The sequence below is a fragment of the Haliotis cracherodii genome, unplaced genomic scaffold (assembly GCF_022045235.1).
Source record: "Haliotis cracherodii isolate W230 unplaced genomic scaffold, xgHalCrac1.p SCAF_6, whole genome shotgun sequence".
In the NCBI taxonomy this organism is placed as follows: Eukaryota; Metazoa; Mollusca; class Gastropoda; order Lepetellida; family Haliotidae; genus Haliotis; species Haliotis cracherodii.
Window position 1 is genome coordinate 47,287,468 of NW_027266319.1, and position 21,887 is coordinate 47,309,354.

Sequence of the window (21,887 nt, forward strand, 5' to 3'; positions counted from 1 at the left end):
ATCTCAAGTAGGATTAGAATCAGTACATAATTGCTGTCAATTACACAGGGAGTTACTGGAGGCAGATCCTACCAGGTCCCTCTGGTATATTCTGGCAGATATGTAGTAGAGGTAGAATTTTCGTACAGACAATAAGTAAACCGAAATTACTAAGGGATAATGATCCTGTTTCTGAGAAAGTTTGAAAATATAGATTTGTAGTGATAACATTTTCAGCAAAAGGACAAATGTAATTTGATCCTGCTCTAGCATATGCCATATTAGGCTGTGTCTGTCTGTGTAATGTGCCTCCTCCTACCAAGTGCCTCAAGTGTCATCTTGTCTGACTGTGCAGGGTCAGCTGCGAGAGTTTGTCCCTGCCCTGATGAAGGTAGTCAGTGGGAGTGGAGAATGTACCCGTGGACCAGGCCTCATTCAGAGACCTCACTGGTGGCCACCAGATGTACCCCTCTGGTCAAATGCCACAGACAGAAACAAAGAGGTGAGCAGCATCCAAGTTAACTCACATTACTAGGATCATCAGCTACGACTCCATTGCTTGAATTTATGAATTAGTGATCTTAAGAATCAATACACTTCCAGTCTTCTGGTTATTAACTGAGCTTGCACTAAAAGTTGAAACCTTTTTGTGATCATCATATGCCATGATAAAGGTTATCTATTGATCTGCCTGGTCATTTGAACCAATTTTACATTTGGGTTTTGTGTACACAATGCATTCTTCTTCATGTCGACTATACTTCTAGAGCCAGACAAGTTGAGAGTATTACTGTACGCTTGCCCTTCAAATGTTCAACATGTTCATTTCAATGAAAGTAAAGAAACCTAACAACAGAGATTGATATATTTTGTTTTTTCTATCTTTATTTAGTAATGTCAGTACACATATCGTTGGGTATATTCGAACAGCCATATACTTGAACGGCCATTTTATTTGTAATTACTCGCGTAATGACGAGGGATGTAACAAGATCAAGGGAGCCGACTTGTCAGGAAGCACCTCCGCTGATCAAAGTGCTCCGAGTAAAACGTCCAGGTGTAAGTATTGGATTAAAGTTATTGTAAGGCTAAATAAAAAAATAATAGTCTTGGTTCTCAGGCACCGCCGCATCATCATAAAGTCTACTGCACGTTTCGTTTTTATTTCCATTTTCAAAAACAATAAAAACATTCTGATTCTAAAAAACAATATGATCCAATATAACATACAGTTACTATCCTTTACATGCGCACTGCTTTACTGTGCATCTCGTGTTATGGTCATGGTGGCAATAGGAGGCTTTTAAGCTTGTTTATGTAGGGAGGCCCTTTCCCAGGTTAATAGTACACAACTGTTTATTTGGATACATACTAGTTTGAACAAGCAAAGCAAAAAAAACAAACAACAACACTTGTCCACACAATGTTTACAAAAGTCATTGCCTGAGAACCACTTCTTTTATTTTTTTTAAGCCTAAACGTGTGTAATTGTAATGCTGAACTGTGTTAAATTAGGGGAAGCAGTGTCTGTACCTGTGTGTGTTGGTCTGCTTTGTTGACATCAAGTTGTACTGACATCATAATACATAAGGGGTTTAACTCTGTCCTATTTTATAAACTATGGAAATGTTTTTTGGCCATTTATTATGTGCATTTCTACATTTCTTATTTGGATTTATTTATTTTCTCTATGCTTATGTTTTTGTTGTTGTTATTTCAGATTTCAACTCCCCCGGAGAAATCGAGATATCATTCATTCGTGGATGAAGCTTTATCTAAGACATATTCAGCCATGATCAAATATGACTTTGGTATCATGCAAGCTAGGTACTGACACTTTCCTCTCTTCAGATGAAGAGGCTAAGTTGGTGACATATATGGGGCATCTTTTTGATATGGCGACACTCATCACAATGTCATCACCATAGCCACAGGTTTTGCCATTCGTGTTGGAAGGAATACAGCAGACACCAAGCTACTATGCCTCCATTTGATCTTTGGATTTATCAAGAGATGGCCCCACTTGAAAGTTCAGAAACCTAGATCATGTAGATTGTTGGAGCAACGGCAACATCTGAAGAGTATCTCTCTATGGGGATCATCTGGAGTCCAGTGTTGGTGAAGATGATATGAATAAAAGTCCTGATTGTATCTACAACCTTGATGCAAAAGGACTGACGGAGAATCACACCCCTACTAGCATTGTTGGATCTAGTCAAGAGGCTGCTGTCGCTCTTACACTACCTAGATCTAGTACCACAACTGTCATTGGATGTGTAATCCATCCAATCTTCAATTATTGGATGGTTGTCAGCATGTTACATCAGGAACTGAGAGTGACTGGCTGGTCTAATAGTGAAATATTTAAGAAATATCTATCTAGGCACTTCATCAGATATTGTATCCCCTCTCGATTGTGTATGATGATCACAGGTCACATGTCTTGCTGTCTAAGAGTGAATAGGTAAGGCAACCCGTCCAGGTCGAAAAATTCCCTGTCGCTGATATTTGTTTCATTGGTGCATTGTACACAATGCCACATGTCAACACTGGGGTCCATTTGAATTACTGCATGACTGAGAACAGTTTGTCTTAACTCCAAAATCTGGTGACCATGCCAAGACGAGAAAGTAATAATCAGCAGTGAATTATTCATTCATGAAACTGTAAACATGTTCTAATTGAACATATTTGTATTTTATTTATTAATTTTCACTCGCAATTAATTTTCAAAGTCTGGTTTTTGACTTGGTCAATTTGTGTGAACACCTGTTAATCGTAATCTGTCGGGTAATTCCAGGAAAACCCCTCAAATGAGGCATGTGGATTTGTGGACAAGGTGTTCTGGCCGTATTACCATATTGAGAATATGATCAACACTGTTAGAGGGTATGTTATATGTATGTAAACCAGCACTAACTGGGAGTTGCGACCAATCAGGTGTTTCGGGATTAGGTGACGCATGTGTTGATGAGGGGATGTTGAAAGTTTCCACAATGGCTGATCAATTGATTTATTGATCACTAATAGAGTATCCAAGGACATTTAAACTGAACCTCAAAAGAAACGTCACCCCAAGTAACATTGCATGAAAAGTTGTCATTTAAATATCTGGGTAATTTTTGTCAAAGTTTCTAAAATTTAACATTACCTTGTCTGGAAAAATGAAATTTGATGATAAAAATACAAAGCAGGTGTCAATAAAACCGATCGCCCAAACGCATTACATCTGCGGCCATGGTAACCCGATGCACGTGAGTTTCATGCAATTTAAAATGCACATGTGTTCCCCCATTTCATGCCCTATAAAAATCCACCCAGATGGGATAACATTCATTCGTTATTGAGTTGCTACCACATGCCAAGATTGACAAGAAATCAGCGACACCAAGCCCTTGGACAATTGCAAGCTGGACAATTCGCCTGGCAAGTAGCAAATACATTTTAAGTCCACGTAAGGACGATAGACAGGCTCCAGCAACGGTACCAGACCACTAACACTACAGATGACCGACCACGTAGTGGAAGACCAAGGGTCACCACCCGACATCAGGATCGTCAGATTGTGCGACAGCATCTTCAAGATCGCTTTGTTATGCTGCAGAAACTGCTCGACAGACCATGGGGACACACCAGCGACACATTAGTGCTGACACCGTGCATTGGCGATTGAGGAGCAGACACCTCCACTGTCACAGGCCACACTGAAGACCCATTCTGACATACCGTTATTGCCGGAACCGTCTTCAGTAGGCAACACAGCACCAGCATTGGGGCCACTAGCAGTGGAGCAGATGGCAGAGAGAGAGAGAGAGAGTATCTGGCGACGCCATGGGGAACGTTATTCAGGTGCTTGTGTTGTTGAGAGAGACTCAGGTGGTCCGACCATCATGGTGTAGGGTGGAATTGATCTTGCACAGAGGGTCGGCCCTGTGGTTTTCCAGAACATCGGTCCAGAGAGAGGCAAAGGAGTCACAGCAGGTGGTACATTGATCAAGTGAGACCACACGCCATAACTCATTTGGTACGTCGACGCAACGACAATTTGCAGCATGATAACGCCCGTGCCCACACTGCGAAAGCAACAAGAGACTTCCTCCAGCAGAATGGCATCAGACCCATGCAGTGGCATGCCCTCAGTCCCAATTTAAAACCCATTGAGCACCTGTGGGACGAGATTCAAAGACGGCTGAATGATGCCCAGCCAAGGCCAACAACTGCAGCTGAACTGCGTCAGGCATTCCTCAGAGTGTGGGCTCAAGTGCCTATGAACTTCATCAACCGCCTCATCCATTCCATGTATCGATGGTGCACGGCAGTCATCAATGCACATGGCGGACACAAGAGATACTGACTTGTGATGACATTTTCTCAGAGACTAGTGTTGTGTTTCACTTTAAGAACATTTGACACTTTAATTTCAACCTTGATGATCAGTTTTGCCAAGTTTCATCTTTTTAATATTTCTCAAAGTATGTTTACAGTGTTTGGACAAATTAGGTTTCTCATATATCTATCCATGGTGATGTTTCTTTTGTGGTTCAGTATATATATACGGCGAATAATCATTTCATGATGCTTATTGTATGCTGGGTAAAGTACCTCAAGGGGTCGACAAATGCACATGAAGGTTATGCATGACTTTGATGAAACCAAGCCGCAAATAAGAGGGAGTTCCAATGAACAAATCTGTTTCAGATTTAGTATGAAAATTGTGCTGTAATGCAAGTACATAGTAAGTAAAACTATTTCACATGCAGCCAGTAAATGGTTTTTGGAATAACAAAAATGATGAGCATGTTTTGATATTTTTTTTATCCAGCTGCAAACTTTGGCTTTCACGTACCCGTTTTTCTAGTGTTACTTCAGCTTGGTCATTTCTTCAAGGCATGGGGGGCACGGGTGGCCCAGTCGTCTAAGGCGCTGCGATTCGCTGCGCAGGGTTGCGTCCCTTGGGCCTGAAACCTATGATTGTGGGTTCGAATCCCGGTTCGTCCTGATTATGTTTCTAGGTTTGTCAGCACCATACCCGTGCTCTTGGGTTTCACCGAAGTGGTAAACGTCTGAGACCTGCATCACTTCGGCCTTTCCTCCCACATTAAGCTGACACGCCGTGATATGACTGGAATACGGTTAAAAGCGGCGTTAAACCAGACTCACTCACTCTTCAAGGCATGTTGAATCTTTTGCACCATTTTTCACTATAGATGTGTGTACCAAAGTGAATAATGTTGCAGTGTCCTAAAATTAATTCTTCATAATTTGGGTGAGCAGCAGTCTTTTTGTGTATTGTGAAATTTCAAATACAGCCAGTATGTGGTATGAGAAATAACATATGGTTTTTGGCATATTATACTGAACAAAAAGGTAGGGATCATAAATATTATGTTTCAAGTGGCCCTGTTCTTGTGAAGTGTATGGGACTTCAGAGCATATACAGATTTAGGGTACCTGTGTCTAATGGTAGAAGTATCATATTTTGACAGTCACGGTAGCAGAAGTACCGTAAGTCCCCATTGCCCCTTGTATGGTGATCGACCTTCAGTTGCTGGCTATCATGTATTGGGGCCACGGATGGCCCAGTTGTCTAAGTCGCTGCAATTTGCTGTGCGTGTTGCATCCATTGGGCACGCCAGAAACCTATGATTGTGGATTCTAATCCTGTTTCTGGGTTTGTCAGCACCATACCAGTGCTCATGGGTTTCACCAAAGTGGTAAATATCCAAGACCTGCATCACTTCAGGCTTTCCTCCCACATAATGCTGATACGCCGTGATATAACTGGAATATTGTTAAAAGCGTCATTAAACCCAACTCACTCACTCACTTTTGTATGGTATTAGTGTGTATAAATTTTCACTCACTCACTCTCAAAATATTTTGAATCAGCTGTCCAATACTTTTTCTCCGGCATAGTTTTCAGTTGATTCTGTACGTTTAATATATGGGCTGTCATCAGCAAAGCTTCTAAAACAGTCAGAAATGTTCAAGACTTCTTCCATGTCCTCTGGATGCAAGGCACATTGACCAAGTTCCAGTGCTCTATATTTGCATCGATATTGAGTATTTGATGGCTGGACATGTCATTTGGTACCAACAGCTTTAGCATTGTTTCGCCGATGGATCTTGCAACAAAATTCCACAAATTACATCATTGGGTATTGTGACCTGATTGTAAACTTTGAGGTGCAAAGCCCCGTTCCACAAGGCGTATTGTGGCACAACAACAGTCATTAGTCTAAGTTAAAGTATGTGAGTGGCGATAACCTTAGCCCTACGATAATTTTGTGGAACAGTTGCCTGAATTCTAAAGGTGGACCGTTGTATGGTATTAAATTCATACGTTTCAACTTTTGACGTGTTTGAAGTATTATTCTGATAAACTCAATTGGATTAAGCCTAAGCCGTGGGGCCTATTCACACTCAACAGTATAATTTTAAAAATGTTAAAAATGGCCAGTAATAAGTGAAATACCAATTTTTTAAAACTCATGAATAGTTGTGGTATCTGACTCGCTTTCATTGTTAGATACCAGAACTATTCACTCATTTCATAAAATTCGTAATTAGACGGGAGCTTGTTTATTATTACCCATATGGGCTCAAATATGCAGTGTAATAACTTTTTGATATTTGCACAGTGTGCAATTAATGATTCTCGAAGCTGATTGGTCAGTGGAGCAAAGATCAAGTTTCATTGGACAACGGAACTATTTTTTCTCTCATCCCATTCATTCACAAATCCACGCCTTTCCCTTCAGATGTTTTACGTGTTAAAATCTCACTGATTTGAGATTTTTAAGACAAGACACAAGTTTCATATTAACAACATAACACATTATCATTTTTTTCATTTATTTCACATGATTTTCATTTTGAAGTAAAGACCAAAACTACGTAGAGGAATCTACCCATTTGTAAACAAACATGGCTGGCCATTTGAGACCTGTCAAAGTAAATGACCTGGTTAAAGCGGACGGAGATCTGACTGACATGAAAAGTTATTCGTATAATTCAACCTCTGAACACATTTAATGTCTTTGTTGTCAAAACTGCATATGGTCAGATTGAAGTTCCAAGATTCAGATTTTGATGGTGCCAGAAACTGTTTCTAGGGCGCCAAGATCATCACCACCAAGTCCTGGTTTGCGTCTGTGTTAGTGGGCTTGCTGTTTGATGAATTTTTCGACCACCCGAATTCAAAAACCGGACTTTGTATAGACAGGTTTGCCTTTGTGAACGATGATGACATCGATAACTGTCAATGAAAATGAAAACACAATGAAAAAGACTAAACTTGACATGTTGACATGAACTTAGTTCACAAATGTATACAGGTAAGAAAAACACGAAAAATATGACTACTCACACTTTTAACGATGGCATGAGAATAAAAACAGATTCATTTTGCAACAACATTTAGACTTTCCGAAAGACATCATAAAGATACACTACTTAGTACAATTTTGTAACGTTATGTGAAGAAATAAGAATGTGACACTTTTTTATACAATGTGTTTACGGTTTTTCGCAACTGCGACGTCTGCAAAGTACGGCACTGAGCGGTATGCAGGCTGACTGACGTCCGGGGACCATATGACTGTGAGGGTGAATGACACCGGAAAGGTGCAACTAAACATTATTATTTGCAAATTTATCATTTCGGCATGCACATCAGACAGTCCAGAATTCGAACTGTCTACTTTGAAGGGGATCAAGGGTAGCATAGAGTGTTACCTTAGCGACATGATTACCTGCTTGTGGTTGCGAAATCGATGCACTTTGCTGAACTCGGAGAGGTTTTGAAATCAAAACAAAAATAATTAAAAATACAAGGGAAAGAAAACTTACCCCAGCGAGCTCTGTTCTAGGCTGCCTTCACTGAAGCCATGAAGAAGGTTGTGCGAAGCTGCTACCACCATCTTGGTCAGGAATCTCTGCTGTCTACTGGCAAACTTAATGACTGGAAGACTGTCATAGCACATGGACAGTCTCGGAGACAGGCAAGAACGTCACATGGTCATATAGTGTTTAACAGAATAAGTCATTCAGTTGGCAGCTGATAACTGATTTGTAATTTATGTCATTAACAGGGTCAGATTCCAAGTAATGGTAGGGATGCAGCAATCAAGGAAGTCATAGTCCCAATATAAGTATGAACAATTTCAGTGATCATCTGTAGTCAGTAATATATTTTATCTTATGTCCATGTTTAGTTTAATTTGTTTGTTGAACAAGTATATGTTGAGATTACACAACTAATAACATTTTGTAACTGTATTTGCAGAATTTCAATGCCAACAACAGCTCGGATCTCCTATGTAGGACTCCTGGTAACATTTTTCTCCTTTATATATTTTATGAGTTTTTGTTAGTGATCCCTCAGTAGGACATCATTGTGACCATCACTATTTGTGTTTTACTGTTGTGATGAATACAATTCATATCACGAATTTAAGGTAATGAATATGAATAATTATTCATGAATACTGTAATTTCTTGTGTATCATTTAATGCACACAGCAAATGCAACACTGCCAGCACGTAACACTGAGACTCGACTATCAACAAAAACATACTGAAGTTCCAAGTTATTCCAGTAACTACACTTTCTCGTTATAAATAGTGTTCATTGTATGTCTTACTTAATGATTTTAATCTGGTTAATTAATTTGTTCAAATCAACATTAATTTTGGTGTAATGGTTTGTGAAGTGATCGGCAGATCTACTCACCATTATTTACAGCAAAAATGAAGATACACCTCTGTTGATGCCTTGAAATGAACCTTAGTTCTCAGAATGGATACACATTTATCACAAATGACATTCTTTGATTTGTTAAAAATTCTTATTTGTAAGTTGATAGGCATTCCTAAAACACTGACGGATGGTTTCACTGTTGTGTGTCAGTGTAGTGTTTTCGTGGTGGAAATAGTAAAACCCCTGGAAGCTCTTGTCACGATTGCTGTCTGTTTTATCTCAAATGTTGACTTTTCAAACTATCCCATATGTAGGAAATAATAGCTAATATATCAAAATGCTATACTTAGGGTTATTTCCAATTAACATTTATAGTTAAAGCAGCAACTATAATAACAAGCTAATAGAATATATCATTCCTGGTACAATAAATAGACAGATATGATTTCTGACAATTGTTATATTTTTTACTTATTCTGCATTACTACTTAATGCATTTACTGCTTACCTTACGATGGTACTTAGCGATGGTCTTGGGTGAAGGGAAAATTATTCGCTCTCAGATCCCACTTTTTATATGGAAAATCGCGGCTGTCATGTGACCTTGCGGGAATATCACCTAAAACATTCCTGCCTGTCGCGTAGCAGCTAGGATGTATCTCAGATGGGCTCGTCAACTTTTTGATTTTTTTAGGCAGTTCACTTTGGTTACCACACTAAATTATACCTGTGATGGGTGATGTATTCCTTTCATATAACTGTCACTGTTTTGTGTATTGATATGTGGGTCATTTTCCTGTAAAAAGACATTGTCCTGTAGCTTTGGCGTTACATAGTTTTTCGGGTATCTTTTCATATTATACACTTTCAAACTCATAAATGTCTTGCCGATCGATACATGTAAATTTTCATTGGCAATCTCTCATATCCGTATTAATCACAACTCTCTATTTTCGTAACATATGCTTGCACGGTGTACAATTTGTCGTAAAAATTCTTCCAAAGATCTCCCATCCACATTGTTTGGATTGCACTGTTGTTTGGATTGCACTCAGGTTTGCACTCCAAATTTTAAATGATATGTTTGTTTACCACTCTCTCCATCAAATTTTGCTGTTTATAGACAGGTCACTCACAGATGTATTTTGCAGCAGTCCCGTCATGTTTAGAGGAAGATGTCTTAGTCACAGGACGCAACTGACTTTAGGGAATTACCACCCAGCCTTTATCTTCTGGTGGACCTATGTCCTCCGTGATAGTGACTGCTGACATTCACTCTTCTACAGTTTCTACAATATTGGGCTCTACTGTAAGTTTCAAACCTTCAAATTTTCACGCGTCCATGGCTTCCACCGTGACAGTTCAAGCGATGCTGGGGCATGTGTCTTTTGACACTTCTACTTGAGTAGTGCAGACACTTACCACGATCTAGCCGACACCTACTGGCGTCTCTTCAACACCCCCAGGCACTTTACATCATCCTCAGGGCTCCCATTACATCAGCGTCCCATGACAAGCTTAGCGCTGTACCGCCTGCCTACCTGGCAGCGCAGCAGATATACACTCAACTGTTGGCACCATACCAGAACAACAACTGGATGCAAAATTTTATGCAATCCACTTGGCAACAGTCTATGGCACAATTGTACCCAGGGCCTGCACCTATGTACCAAACTCTAGTGTCGGCAACAACACTTACGCAGCAGACTACTCATGTGTCAATGTCTACACCAGCTTCTAACGTTCACCAGACGCCAGATACTCAATCTGTCATAACACATACATCAGCGCTAATACCAGGGGTCCGGAAATGGTCATATGCGCTGGACATGTCCGATTGGGAATCTCAAATGTCCGGTTTAAAATATTGCTTAAAAATTTTTAATTTTTCTGTCCGAACATTTTAAAAAACAAACAACGCTATCTTAGGGGTCCAAATAATTTATGAGCATTATCGTAAGCATATCATTAGCATAAAAGTATGAAATTTGATATAAAACATCACTAGTTATGATGATTTACCATTTAAAATGTATTTCCTGCTCTCCAAGGCATTGTTTTATATGCAGAGATTAAGATTACCATGTGTATTTTCTTGTAAACTAAGCTGGAAATAGCAATCGGCTGTACACACGTTTCCTCCCAATCTACCGGTGATTCAGTTAAAATGTACCCAATGATACAACCTCAAAGAATTTTGATGCAATGGTCAGCAGAAATTGTATCTGAAATTATTATTTTATCAGGAATAATATATTCCAATATCGTGTTATTTTAGTTGCCATATATACTTAAAATTATAAGAACCATAAGCGTAGCACTTGGTACAGATGGTATGCAGGATATTTTTTTATCAGATTTTGACCAATCACCGTAGGGATTTCCCGCGCAACATGTATTTCATTTGCAAAAACGTTATTTAATAGTCAAACTGCCTCAAATATGACTTTTAGCGAGTCATGGTATGGCATTTATGATATGTGTCCATATCCATTCTCTTGCAACTAAAGTTCGTTTAAAGGCGTCAATAGCAGTAATCTGACCGTGGTTGCTGTAAATAACGGTGAGTTGTGCGATCTACCGATCACTTAGCATACGATTTCGCCAAAATTATTGTAAACATCATTATAATTATTGAATGAAATATTGAATAAAATTAATCAAATATATTGCAAACGCTAGTCCAGATAAACAATAAACATTGGAAGGGAAACATTGTTTCATTAGAAAACTTGAGTTTATTAAAAATGTTAGTAAATTTTGGGAGCTATGCTTTACCGCGCTCTATAACCGAAGCGCACAATAACTTGTAATGTGTGTGAAAAGTCGTACAAAAATACGCTATTTGAAGGGGCGTGGCCTAAATGCAAATGTCCGATTGGGATTTTAAATTTTCCGGATCTCTGGCTAATACCACATATGTGGACATTGTTACACAAGTCTTTTTCACCAGTCCTCTCATTGAAGCCTTCTGTTAGAAAAAAAGGTTATGCACCATTCACCTACCAGGAGAATGCGTCACCATCATGCCAATTCTGTCGGCGAGGATGGAGATTCATCAGTTGAATGGAATAATTATTTTAGCTTAGCGCAAATGCCATAGTGGGTAGCAGACCATCTCTTGTCAGTAGCGCCTCCCCCGTATGGTCACATCCCACATCAATTCCGGTGGATGCTATGTTAAAGATATGGTTAAGGCATTGGACGAAGACTTTTCCAAACTTGTTTGCGCAGTCATTCAAGCCGCCAAAACTCAGGAAAGATTATCTTGCTATACATTCCTTCGCTGTAGCAGATCAGGCACACATTTTGGATGAGGATTTACGGAGGATGACTGGTTCCTCGAAACCAACCAAGTCCAAGACGCCAGATTTGCGTTCATTGAAACGGAAATCAGGCGTATATTAAAACCTTTGTCAGCACTGGCGTTTTCAACACGTGCAATGGATCAAGATTTAACAGAGGTCACCCTGAACCTTTAGACCATTTTCAGACTGTGGTTGACTTTCAGAAACGTCAGATCGACCAACATGAGGAACTAGCTCTGAGCTGCACTAGCGGAGATTACTGTTACACGCAGTCTTGGTTATTTAACACTTTCCAACTGGGATTCAGAGTTTAAGCACAAGCTCCTATGTCAATCTTGGTCAGGATTGGCCCAGTGGTTATTTACATGGATAATCAAGCCAATAACTCTTTTTCTACACCTTAGGAACATTTGGTTTGAGTCGTACATAGATGACTGTTTCCTGTGTCATCAAGACACTCACGCTAGTACGCCACCAGAATATCATCAAACCTTTGAACTACTATCCCAATTGGGATTGAAAATCAACAAGGCGAAGTCGGAGCTGACTCTGACCCACCGGCTCCAGTTCATAGGAGGCCTGTTCCAGACAGACCAGGACCTCTTATCAGGACTGAGGGACAGATGGATAAAAATCCTACGACATCTGTCTCCTGCTCTGCATCAATCACGCACACTTCGTCAGTGGCAAGTGTTACTAGGGTAACTAACTTCAGCGCAAGATAACCATAATTGCGCTGAATACCTCCTACACTTGTGTACAAAAAGACATTTGAAGGGTATCACCATTACTACGTATTTCGTAGCGCTCAATTCAGTGTGGGCCATTCCGGAGAATCGTAAAATGACCAAGGTCCCTGAACTACAGGCCCTACTACGCACTTTTAGGCTTGAGGACCAGAAGGCCAAATTCTGTTGCCCTGCTTAATATTTGCTTGTGGTACTTCGAGGTTTGCAAGGGCACCCATTGGAGCCCCTCAACACATCCTCATTTGATGGCCTCACCATCCGAACAATTTATATCTTGGCTTAAGCCACAGCAGCACGGGTGAGCAAGTTACATGAGTTGACATCACCCGTGTCCACTTTGAGCATGGTACGCATGTAGTTGGGTTGTGCTGGGATTTCATAGCGAAAAATCAACTACCAGGCCAACCCAACTGGTCCTTCACCATTCCACCAGTCTCTACGATTGTGAGGGTTGAAGATGAGGGGGAACTCCTTGCGCCCTCTGCGAGCACTTCAAGCTTTCATACGCAGCTTCAAAACTAGGTGTGGTTTCGCAGAAGCAGTTATTCATTCCCGTATCCCATAGGTCCATGATCGAGGTTAGTTCAACATTCTATCTCTATGGTTATCCTGCAGGCTCACGAGATCGCTAACCTTGATCTACCAAGAGCGAACAATCCTCACGAGATCAGAGTGGTAGCCTCAACCATGGCTCTACAGAGCAACTGGTCCATCAGAGCAATCATGAAAGAATGTTTTTGGACGTCTGACAGTTTTCGCCAGCTCGTTATCTTCTCGATGTGGCACTCCAAGACGTCTAAGGCGTTTGTAATTTTGACCCTCTGGTAGTAGCACAGCAGGTAATAATGCAAATAATGAACTTGTACTGTCCGGAACAAGGCTTACCTGTCCGTGCAGTACTGACTATGACACGCCCGATGTGAGGACTTTTTAAGCTTTTTAGCTTTGGCTTGGTAACATGCTAATCTTCCGTTTCACTGGTTGTTTACACAGACTTATCCTCGATTCTCATGTTCTTTCTGTAAATAAGATTGAACCAGTCAGGCGTTTGTGATTTTCACCATTCGGTTTCCTTGACAACTTGTCGTTTATTGAGGGGTTTTTACGTCTGAAGGTATACCCTCCTCCATTAGGTCTGATAAGATGCATTAAGGAGTAATGCAGGATAAGTAAAAGATTATGTAAACTCTAAATATGTTTTACATTTGTATACTTATCCTGCATTACTATGTCAAAGGACCCACCCGTTGCAGACTTTGCCTCTGTAGCTTCAGAAACTCTTTTCGATAGCTTGGGTGACGAGCAGTTATATGAAATGGTTGTGTCATTACAACCTGTCACATGTCCAAAGGGGTGGTCCTGTAAAAAGTGTCGGAAACAGCCTTTTATTTTTTTAACCCAGGACCATCAAAAGGTGCTGTCTTTTATGTTGTAAGGTAAGCAGTAAATGCATTAAGGAGTAATTCAGGATAAATGTACAGATGTAAAAAATATTTAGATTTTACCAATTCTGTCTTCTATAGCAAGATACAGACGCTGCACAAACTTAGTAATGGATGGTTAATACGAGAGATTTGATGGACTTAAATTCAATTAATCAATAGTTTGTGTTAAGGTGTAAAATAGAAAATATTTGGTTCAAAAGGTCATGAATGCCTGATATGATTCGAGAGCTGATCAAGACTTACTCCGTGGTCTAGTGGTAGAGAGTCCGCCCAGAGAGCGGAAGGTCTGGGGTTTGATCCCCGGCCGAGTCATACAAAAAGACATTAAAAGATGGTACTTGTTGTTACCCTGTCTTCTGGCGCTCGGCATTAAGGGGCTAAAAAAAATGACTGGTCGGCTCGGAGTGGGCTATTCATGTTAAACTGCGGCATGGTATCTCAGTGGGCTAGCACTATAAATCGGCATCAGTCCGGACTAGTACAAGCAGACACACAAACACACACATGTACATGCACACCGCTATATAAGTGCAATAATCTTGGACGCGACGTTAAACCCCATTTCACCTCACCACCGAGAGCTGACATCACTGTGGGTTGTTAGTTGTATCTTTAAGGTATAATTGGGGGCCCAATGGTCTAAGATTTTGCAGTTCGACAAACCGAACTCACTCACTCTAATGTATAATGAAAATGGCAAGAAAGAAATTTATTAATGTTTGAATTGAATTGTATTTGGCTTGAACATACATGTATGTACTGCCTTTTTCAGACCTGATGAAGAGTGGCAAGAAACCCTTTGTGGAAATCTATGTGTGTTTCTTCTGTAACAAGGAATTTTCCAATAAAGAGGAAATGAGAAAACACCAACTGAACTGTACAGAGCGTCCACAGGAGTTACAAGCTCTCAACACCCCGCCTCCTGCCACAAAACGTAACAAGTTTAAAGTGAAGTCTCCCACGTCCAGCCCAACTACAGTCACTCCACCAAGAAGCCCCACCCTAGAGAACTATCTACAGAAGCTTCATCTCATTCCTGTTTCCAAAGCTAAGAAGTTGAGAGCTTCAACCAGAAAAAGTACGGACCTCGACTGTGCCAAGATTGATTTCAGTGAGCCAGAGACACCTGTCTCCCCTACAACTCCCAAGACGCCAAAACTGTTAATATCTCAGTTGAGTCGTGATGACTCAGGTCAGTGTAAGCGACGCCTGTCATATCGGATTCAGGAAGAGCACAGTGATTCTGAGAGTGTGGTCAGCGGTAGTAGTGAGGATACAGAGGAGAAACAAGCTCCTGTCAGGACAAAATCACTCCTCAACATTGAGCTGTCCTCACTCCTAGGACAAAGGATTCAGAAACATCTCAAATCAGAATCTAACATTTGTGTTGTGGCTAATGCAGAGGCTTTCTGTAAGACTCCTGTAAAGAATCATTTCCTAGAGAAATTGAGAAAGAAGGAAAATGTTTACCCTGTCACATACAAACCAAGGAAAAAATTCAAGAAACGACCTCACGTACACATGTACTGCTTTACAAAACGTCAGAGGCAACTGCAGTTTAAAAAGCTTGAGACAGGCTTAGATAGGAAAAGTCGATTGCTAGCCAGATCTTTACCCAAATGCAAAGTTGTTATAGGAAGGTTGTCAAAGCAAGGTTTAAAATATTGGCTCGGTCGTAAAGAGACTCAACAAAAGAAAACTCAATGCATATTCCCTGAAGGACCAACATTCCTCTCTGAAGACATTGACAAAATGCTTGGTTTGAGGAAGAAGAACAAGCCACCCAAGCCAGAAAGGAGCCTGTCCCTGGCCAATGTTGTATCTGAGGACACTAATGCTGAAGTGTTGCAGCAAAAGGTAGCTGTGTACAGAAGTCTGTTGTCAGATCTTTCTTCCAGCAAGGAGCAGACACTTATCAGCATGTCACCCAGTAAACAGTCATCACAAAAAACCCTGAAGGGTAGCAATTTGCAGGCAGCCGAGAAGAAGTACAACAAACTATCTGCTTCTTTGTTTACAGATGACTTCATGGAAAACCCAAAACTGAAAGAAAGATTCCCACAACTGAATTCTCTACTTGCAGCGCCTTCTCTACCTGGTGAACCTCTAACACCCTCCTCTTCAACCTCCTCTAGTCCAGTCTCCTCTCGTCAACTCTTTAAAAAGACTTTCAGTCAGCCTCTCAAAATTGACATACCTTCTCAGGGCTCACTTGGCAAACAAAGGATGATCAGTCCATTCTTTCCGAACTCTAGTCATGGGGATGGTTTAAGGGAACACATTTCTCCAGATGATTCGGTGTCTATCATCACTGTATCATCGGATGAAGATTCGTTCACAAATTCTCTATGTTGCACAGGCTGTAGACAAAGGCAGAAGTGTAAGTGCACACCAGTGAAGATTGATCTCAGTAAGGGTGTAAAACCACCACACAATGTAGAAGTTTCACCCATTAGAAATTATCTTGGTCAGTTTTTGAAAAAGGATGTGAAGCCTAAAGCAGCACATCTTCCAGGTGCACTCAAGAAGACTAAGGATAGAAAGGAATGCAATGTTTCTCTAGAGGAAAAGAAAGTTAAAGAGACCTCAACAGAACATAAAAACAAACAGAAAACTTCTGTTGGAGGGAAACTGAAAAATAAGAAAACAGATGAAATGAGATCAAAAGAGCCTTCATTACTTGCTGATGTCAAGGAGAGTAGAAAACGTGTGATGGTTTCAGAATGCAAGAAAAGAACTGATGCTAGTGTGACAATTGGAGGCCAATATGGTCTGCGCAAACAGGCAAGTTCGACTGAAGGGATCATAAAATTTTCTCTCAGATCCAGTCCTGTCAATAAGATAAATCTTATAAAGAAACCTACCAAACTTGGGTTACGAAGTCATAACTCGGCTCCTGCAAACTATTTAGGGAAAGGCCTCAAGAGACATGCATCAGATGCCCCAACGAAAAGTGCTAATATATCAAGTCCTAAGAAATCCAAATTGGATGTGTTGCCACGAACAAGAAGGAACTCTGTTCTTGTCTGACTTCAGTCAAGCAGGAACTGGTGGTTGCTAGAAAGTTGTCAGGAACTACTGCAAACTAGATATTGGCAAAACACAATTCACATGGTTTACCCTATTGATATGCTTATCTTTTAACATGAATATTAATAATGTGAAAACAGTCTTTTAAAAAGAAATCCTCATCACTTTGAGTTTTATGTTGTTTTCCCAAATCAGAGCCCTTTTAGTATTTTCAAGTGACATGTTTTAGAATGACAGTTTTATAAACAAAATGTTCTAAAAACTGTTTTCAAAAGATTATTTCTTTTAATATTGGAACAAGAAGAATAACTAGGGCACTTGAAATCTACTTAAAGTAGGGTATCCTGCAGCCTTCACTTGTATTCAGCTTCATGGTGTCTTGGCAGGCCATCATATCACCACCATGTCAGATTAGTGTACAGATGTTTACTTCCCTCACACACACCATATATGTAACACAACTCAAAGGTGCTGTACAGGATTGCCTTGTGGCATTTCACATTACATTTGGTATTAATGTATGTATAGTTACAGAATCTCATCCTGGAAACTTGTGATTGTTTCAAGTATTTCTAGTTACATCTTTATATTGCCAGTCATTGCGAGTTATCTGTTATAAGTTATATCTGGAGTTCCAACATTCATTGTTTCATTTCAAGTTTCATTGTAAGATCTGTTCCTGTTTGTAATCCCAGTCTTAAGAAAATGGAAAAAATAACACATGAACACACATTTGATATAAATGGGAGAGGCTGCAGAGCTGAATGGTTAATCGTGATTGTGCCAGAATTAGTCATATTCAGTTATTTCACCTTCTGAAAACTAACATATAAAACCCTTTGACATCCAGTCTGTTGAGGTAAATAACAGGCCTGAAGCCCAACGTCACTGGAGGAGAATATCACACAACTGCATCTAAAACGATAATTGACAGCACATCCTGTTCCAACAGCTCTCTAAATGAACATGAAATTCATTGCACAAATTGTTCACGTAATGAAGGCAGCTATCATTTCCATGGAGAAGTGTCCCATTTACTCCCATTGAGCATGGCTGCTGCAACAGTAATCAGAGATGATCCTGTTAGTATTTTTGTTTTATATAGAAATAGTACTTCTAAGTAGAGAATTCAAAATGATCTACAATGCCACATATTTAAAACAAATTGCCTTTATTACTTTAAAACAAAATATCAAGGACACTTTTGGTGTATAATGTTTTCAGGATAGACCCCATTGTCACAAATGCAGTTGTATATCATGGAAAGAAGCAGTTTTCTTGATAATGTCATGCAGCATTCTTCTTTAATAATCTCATCACCAAGCCAAACTTATGCAGTTAAAGTTAGGTTTAATCTTTTAAAGGAAAGATTTCCATGTAGCTTATAGAAATGAAAGATGCATGTCGTCTAGTGAGAATGTAGAAATAGGTGGTCCAGTAGAGATGTTATTTAGCACATGTAATTCAGAAAGCAGATGGTATCGTCAGGCAGTGGGCATACTTAATTGTATTGTAGTCCTCATTTGTTTTTATTTGACTTCCCGAACTGGAAGGATGTTTATTGTTTAGTTTATTTTAAACCAGTTCAAATATAGAAATATTTCTGATGGTGGTTGTCTCAAATGAGCTTTGGTTCTTCATTGTTGTCAGGTCGAATTTGCAGGCCATTATGATTTTATCAGAGTTGTATATCTAACTGCCTCACTTCATGCCGTTTCTCCCCGTAGAAGCACTGGCATACCATACATGATTTATGTCTTCATTTATAGAATCTTATAGTTTGCTATGTCAACTAAGCTTATGTGTGATTTGGTGGCAAATGTTACTAAATCCTTCAGTTTCTGTTAGTTTGATAAAGTGATACTGACTGAGCATTTTGCCAAGGGCTCAAATAGTAAATCTATTAAACTCTATTGACAATTACCCAAGTACTTATTTTAGGTCTTATTTGTATCTCAGAAACATGTTTAACTATGTGAACATATGGATGATTGTGTCATCACATGCAGGTAGACTTATGTAGTCTGGAAGAAGTCTAGATACATTTCATTTTGTGAGTCCAGTCACATGATTCAAGGTTAAGATATAAATGTCCTGATTTGTTTACTCTGTTCTGTTTTGAGACATGTGGACCTGTCCAATCTGCAGACAAGATTTAAAGGGAAATAGTGTACTGTGATGGGGTTGGTAACCTTTTAATTGTACTGCTTCCAAGTTTTTATTTTAGACGGGACACAATGTTCATTGATTCCCAGGTGAAGTACAGGCATTTTGGGAGTTTGTCCTTTTATCTTTTGAGCACATCAGTTATGAAGTGTTTAAAGTATTATTGTTGACATTTTATCGAGATAGGGATGAAATACAGCTTAAGCTAGGAAGTTCAGTGCTTGTATTGTCAATCCCAACAAACAATTGGCTGTATAGGCCAAATTTACCATGGTCACCAATGTTTACTGGATGAAATGGCACAGTTGCAAATTTTCTAAAATAGTTCATAGGAATAAGGTAATATTGTTACATCGATGTGTTGATGGTAAAACAGCATGGTCATCTCGATAGAAGACTTCCTGGGTAGTTCAGCTACTGAGTACAGCATACTTCTATAGTTCAAGACATCGCTGTCATAATCAGATTTATTAAGTATGGAGGTTTTGTAGGCATTATGGAAATCTGGACCACCAATTGAACTTGAAGATATAAGCTTGGAAGAAATATTATTCTACATGAAGTCAGGATCATTTCAATTTAGGGAGCATGGTCAACAAGCACTGAAGTTCTCATGGGATAGAATAACTCTTTAACGGAGAAGTGATTCAGTTCTATAAACAATCAGTCTTTTGTCCTCCGTGTATGTGTAACTGTGATAAGATGGAAAGTACCTACTTACTTTATTATATTCATGTTTTATCATGAACAAGTTTGCCCATTATGGGGCAGTTTTAGTTGTTACTCCTGTGTTTTACCGATAGTCAGAAACAGTTGTGATAATACTTCTCCATCTTACCATAGTGCAACTATGCTAATACTGAAGAAATTTCATTTGATTTCAAATGTCACTGAATTGTCAAAAAATAATTTATGCCAAAGAATTGTATTTTCTTATTTCTTTACTTCTAAGGTGTTGAATGAATTCTGGACAGTGTTGTTAATGTTTGATGTTTGTCTTTGACATTGTTGGTTTATTGTGTTAATGATGGTTCTAAAAAAACTTATTCAAAGCATTATTTGATTTAAAGGGGCACTGATCTAACGCAATTCTCCGGACTGGTTGCTGCCTTTGTTATTGTTTTTTCCCAGTGAGTACCCGGATGATACGCAACGCAACTGAGCGTGACCAGAGACTGGGCTACCGTCTGCAAGGACAGCTAAATGAACTTGGAGGCTGGAGGCGATATTTGTTTTACGCATTTTTGCATAAACACTGATTGGTTAACTGTGATCTATAAAGATTTCGACAAAGGTCGCATGTTAATTAATTAATTAATCCATGCAGTTAACGCATTTTCGGGTTTTGGATTGCGTAATACGATTACTACTCCCTTGTTGTCATCCACGTTTTCTCGTCTAACCCTACACTTGTGTATTTGTCGTCATTCCCTTGATGCTCAGTTAATGAATTTATTACAGGTACAATTAGTGGTAGCACCACTTAGATTACCTGACAAAGGTTCCCATTTGGCATTTATTGTGTCTGGGGTAATTATTCAATCTAAATCCAGGTTTGAAGTGAGGTGAAATGTGTGTTATGTAATATGCACGTGGCAGCCAAGCAAGAGACGAATGATCAGTTCGTTTACTTTTTTTGGTAAATCAACGGATCGTTCCTGGTCATCAAAGGATTAACAGAAAATACGTTGATTGATTAATCACTGTAATCTTGCACAGTGGATATGTCAAAAGTGAGTGTCTAGGTTTACTCAAACAAAGGGAATACACTCATATCATGGCGTGAAGTGCCGATGTAAAAACAACATACTTTGTTCAAAGGGTTAACTGATAATACGTTGATTGATTGATATTGTTATCTATCACTCAATGGAACCGTTGACGTTATGAAAATAGTTGTCACGTGGGCTTTCTCAGCCGACCCTTGAGACTTGACACCTATGTGAAACACCTGAAACAATCCAAGTGATCAGTTGAGAAACGAACACGGGTTATAATATCCCGAAACGATATATATCTTTTAAAATATTTGATTGTTACAGAGACACGTGACATCGAATAAGTTTCTTTGTACAGCTGCAGAAGAGTGGGATATTGTTACTTTGTGTGGATATTCACGGATACATTCCTCGAACAAGCAAGCTGCCTAAAATTTATACACATAAATTTGGTGGGTTGTAATTATGGTATTTGCATTTTGTTTTCCTTCATTTGAACCGATTCGTTTTGTTTCTCTACGTCTTGGTTGGGAAAATCTTCAGTGCGCGATAGACGTTGTTTTCACCGGTCTTTTCCTTTGTAAGCGTGTATATATTACCGTCAATTTGTAACATTTGATTCTCTCAGGCAATTTATAAAATGTGTAAATATTTCAGCCATTTTGACTAAGAAATCTGTCCAGATTGATTAAGACGATCAAAATGGCCTACAAACATCACAACAGATTATTATGTAGGATTAGAAGCCAAACAGCATAGAAATGTACTTTTCAACGAAATGTTTTTCAGTC

At 39.4% G+C, this 21,887-nt stretch overlaps 1 protein-coding gene across 1 annotated transcript in view; it reads left to right on the top strand.

Moving 5' to 3' along the window:
* Positions 1-20,440, top strand: part of LOC139444930 (uncharacterized) — a 68,596-nt gene extending 48,156 nt beyond the window's left edge. Inside the window, exons 3-6 of the mRNA XM_071225952.1 lie at positions 335-481; positions 7,851-7,982; positions 8,267-8,312; positions 14,955-20,440. Coding sequence (XP_071082053.1) covers positions 335-481; positions 7,851-7,982; positions 8,267-8,312; positions 14,955-17,212 — 2,583 coding nt within the window. The 3' untranslated portion in view covers positions 17,213-20,440. The remainder of the gene's footprint in view (positions 1-334; positions 482-7,850; positions 7,983-8,266; positions 8,313-14,954) is intronic.
* Positions 20,441-21,887: the final 1,447 nt, after the last annotated feature.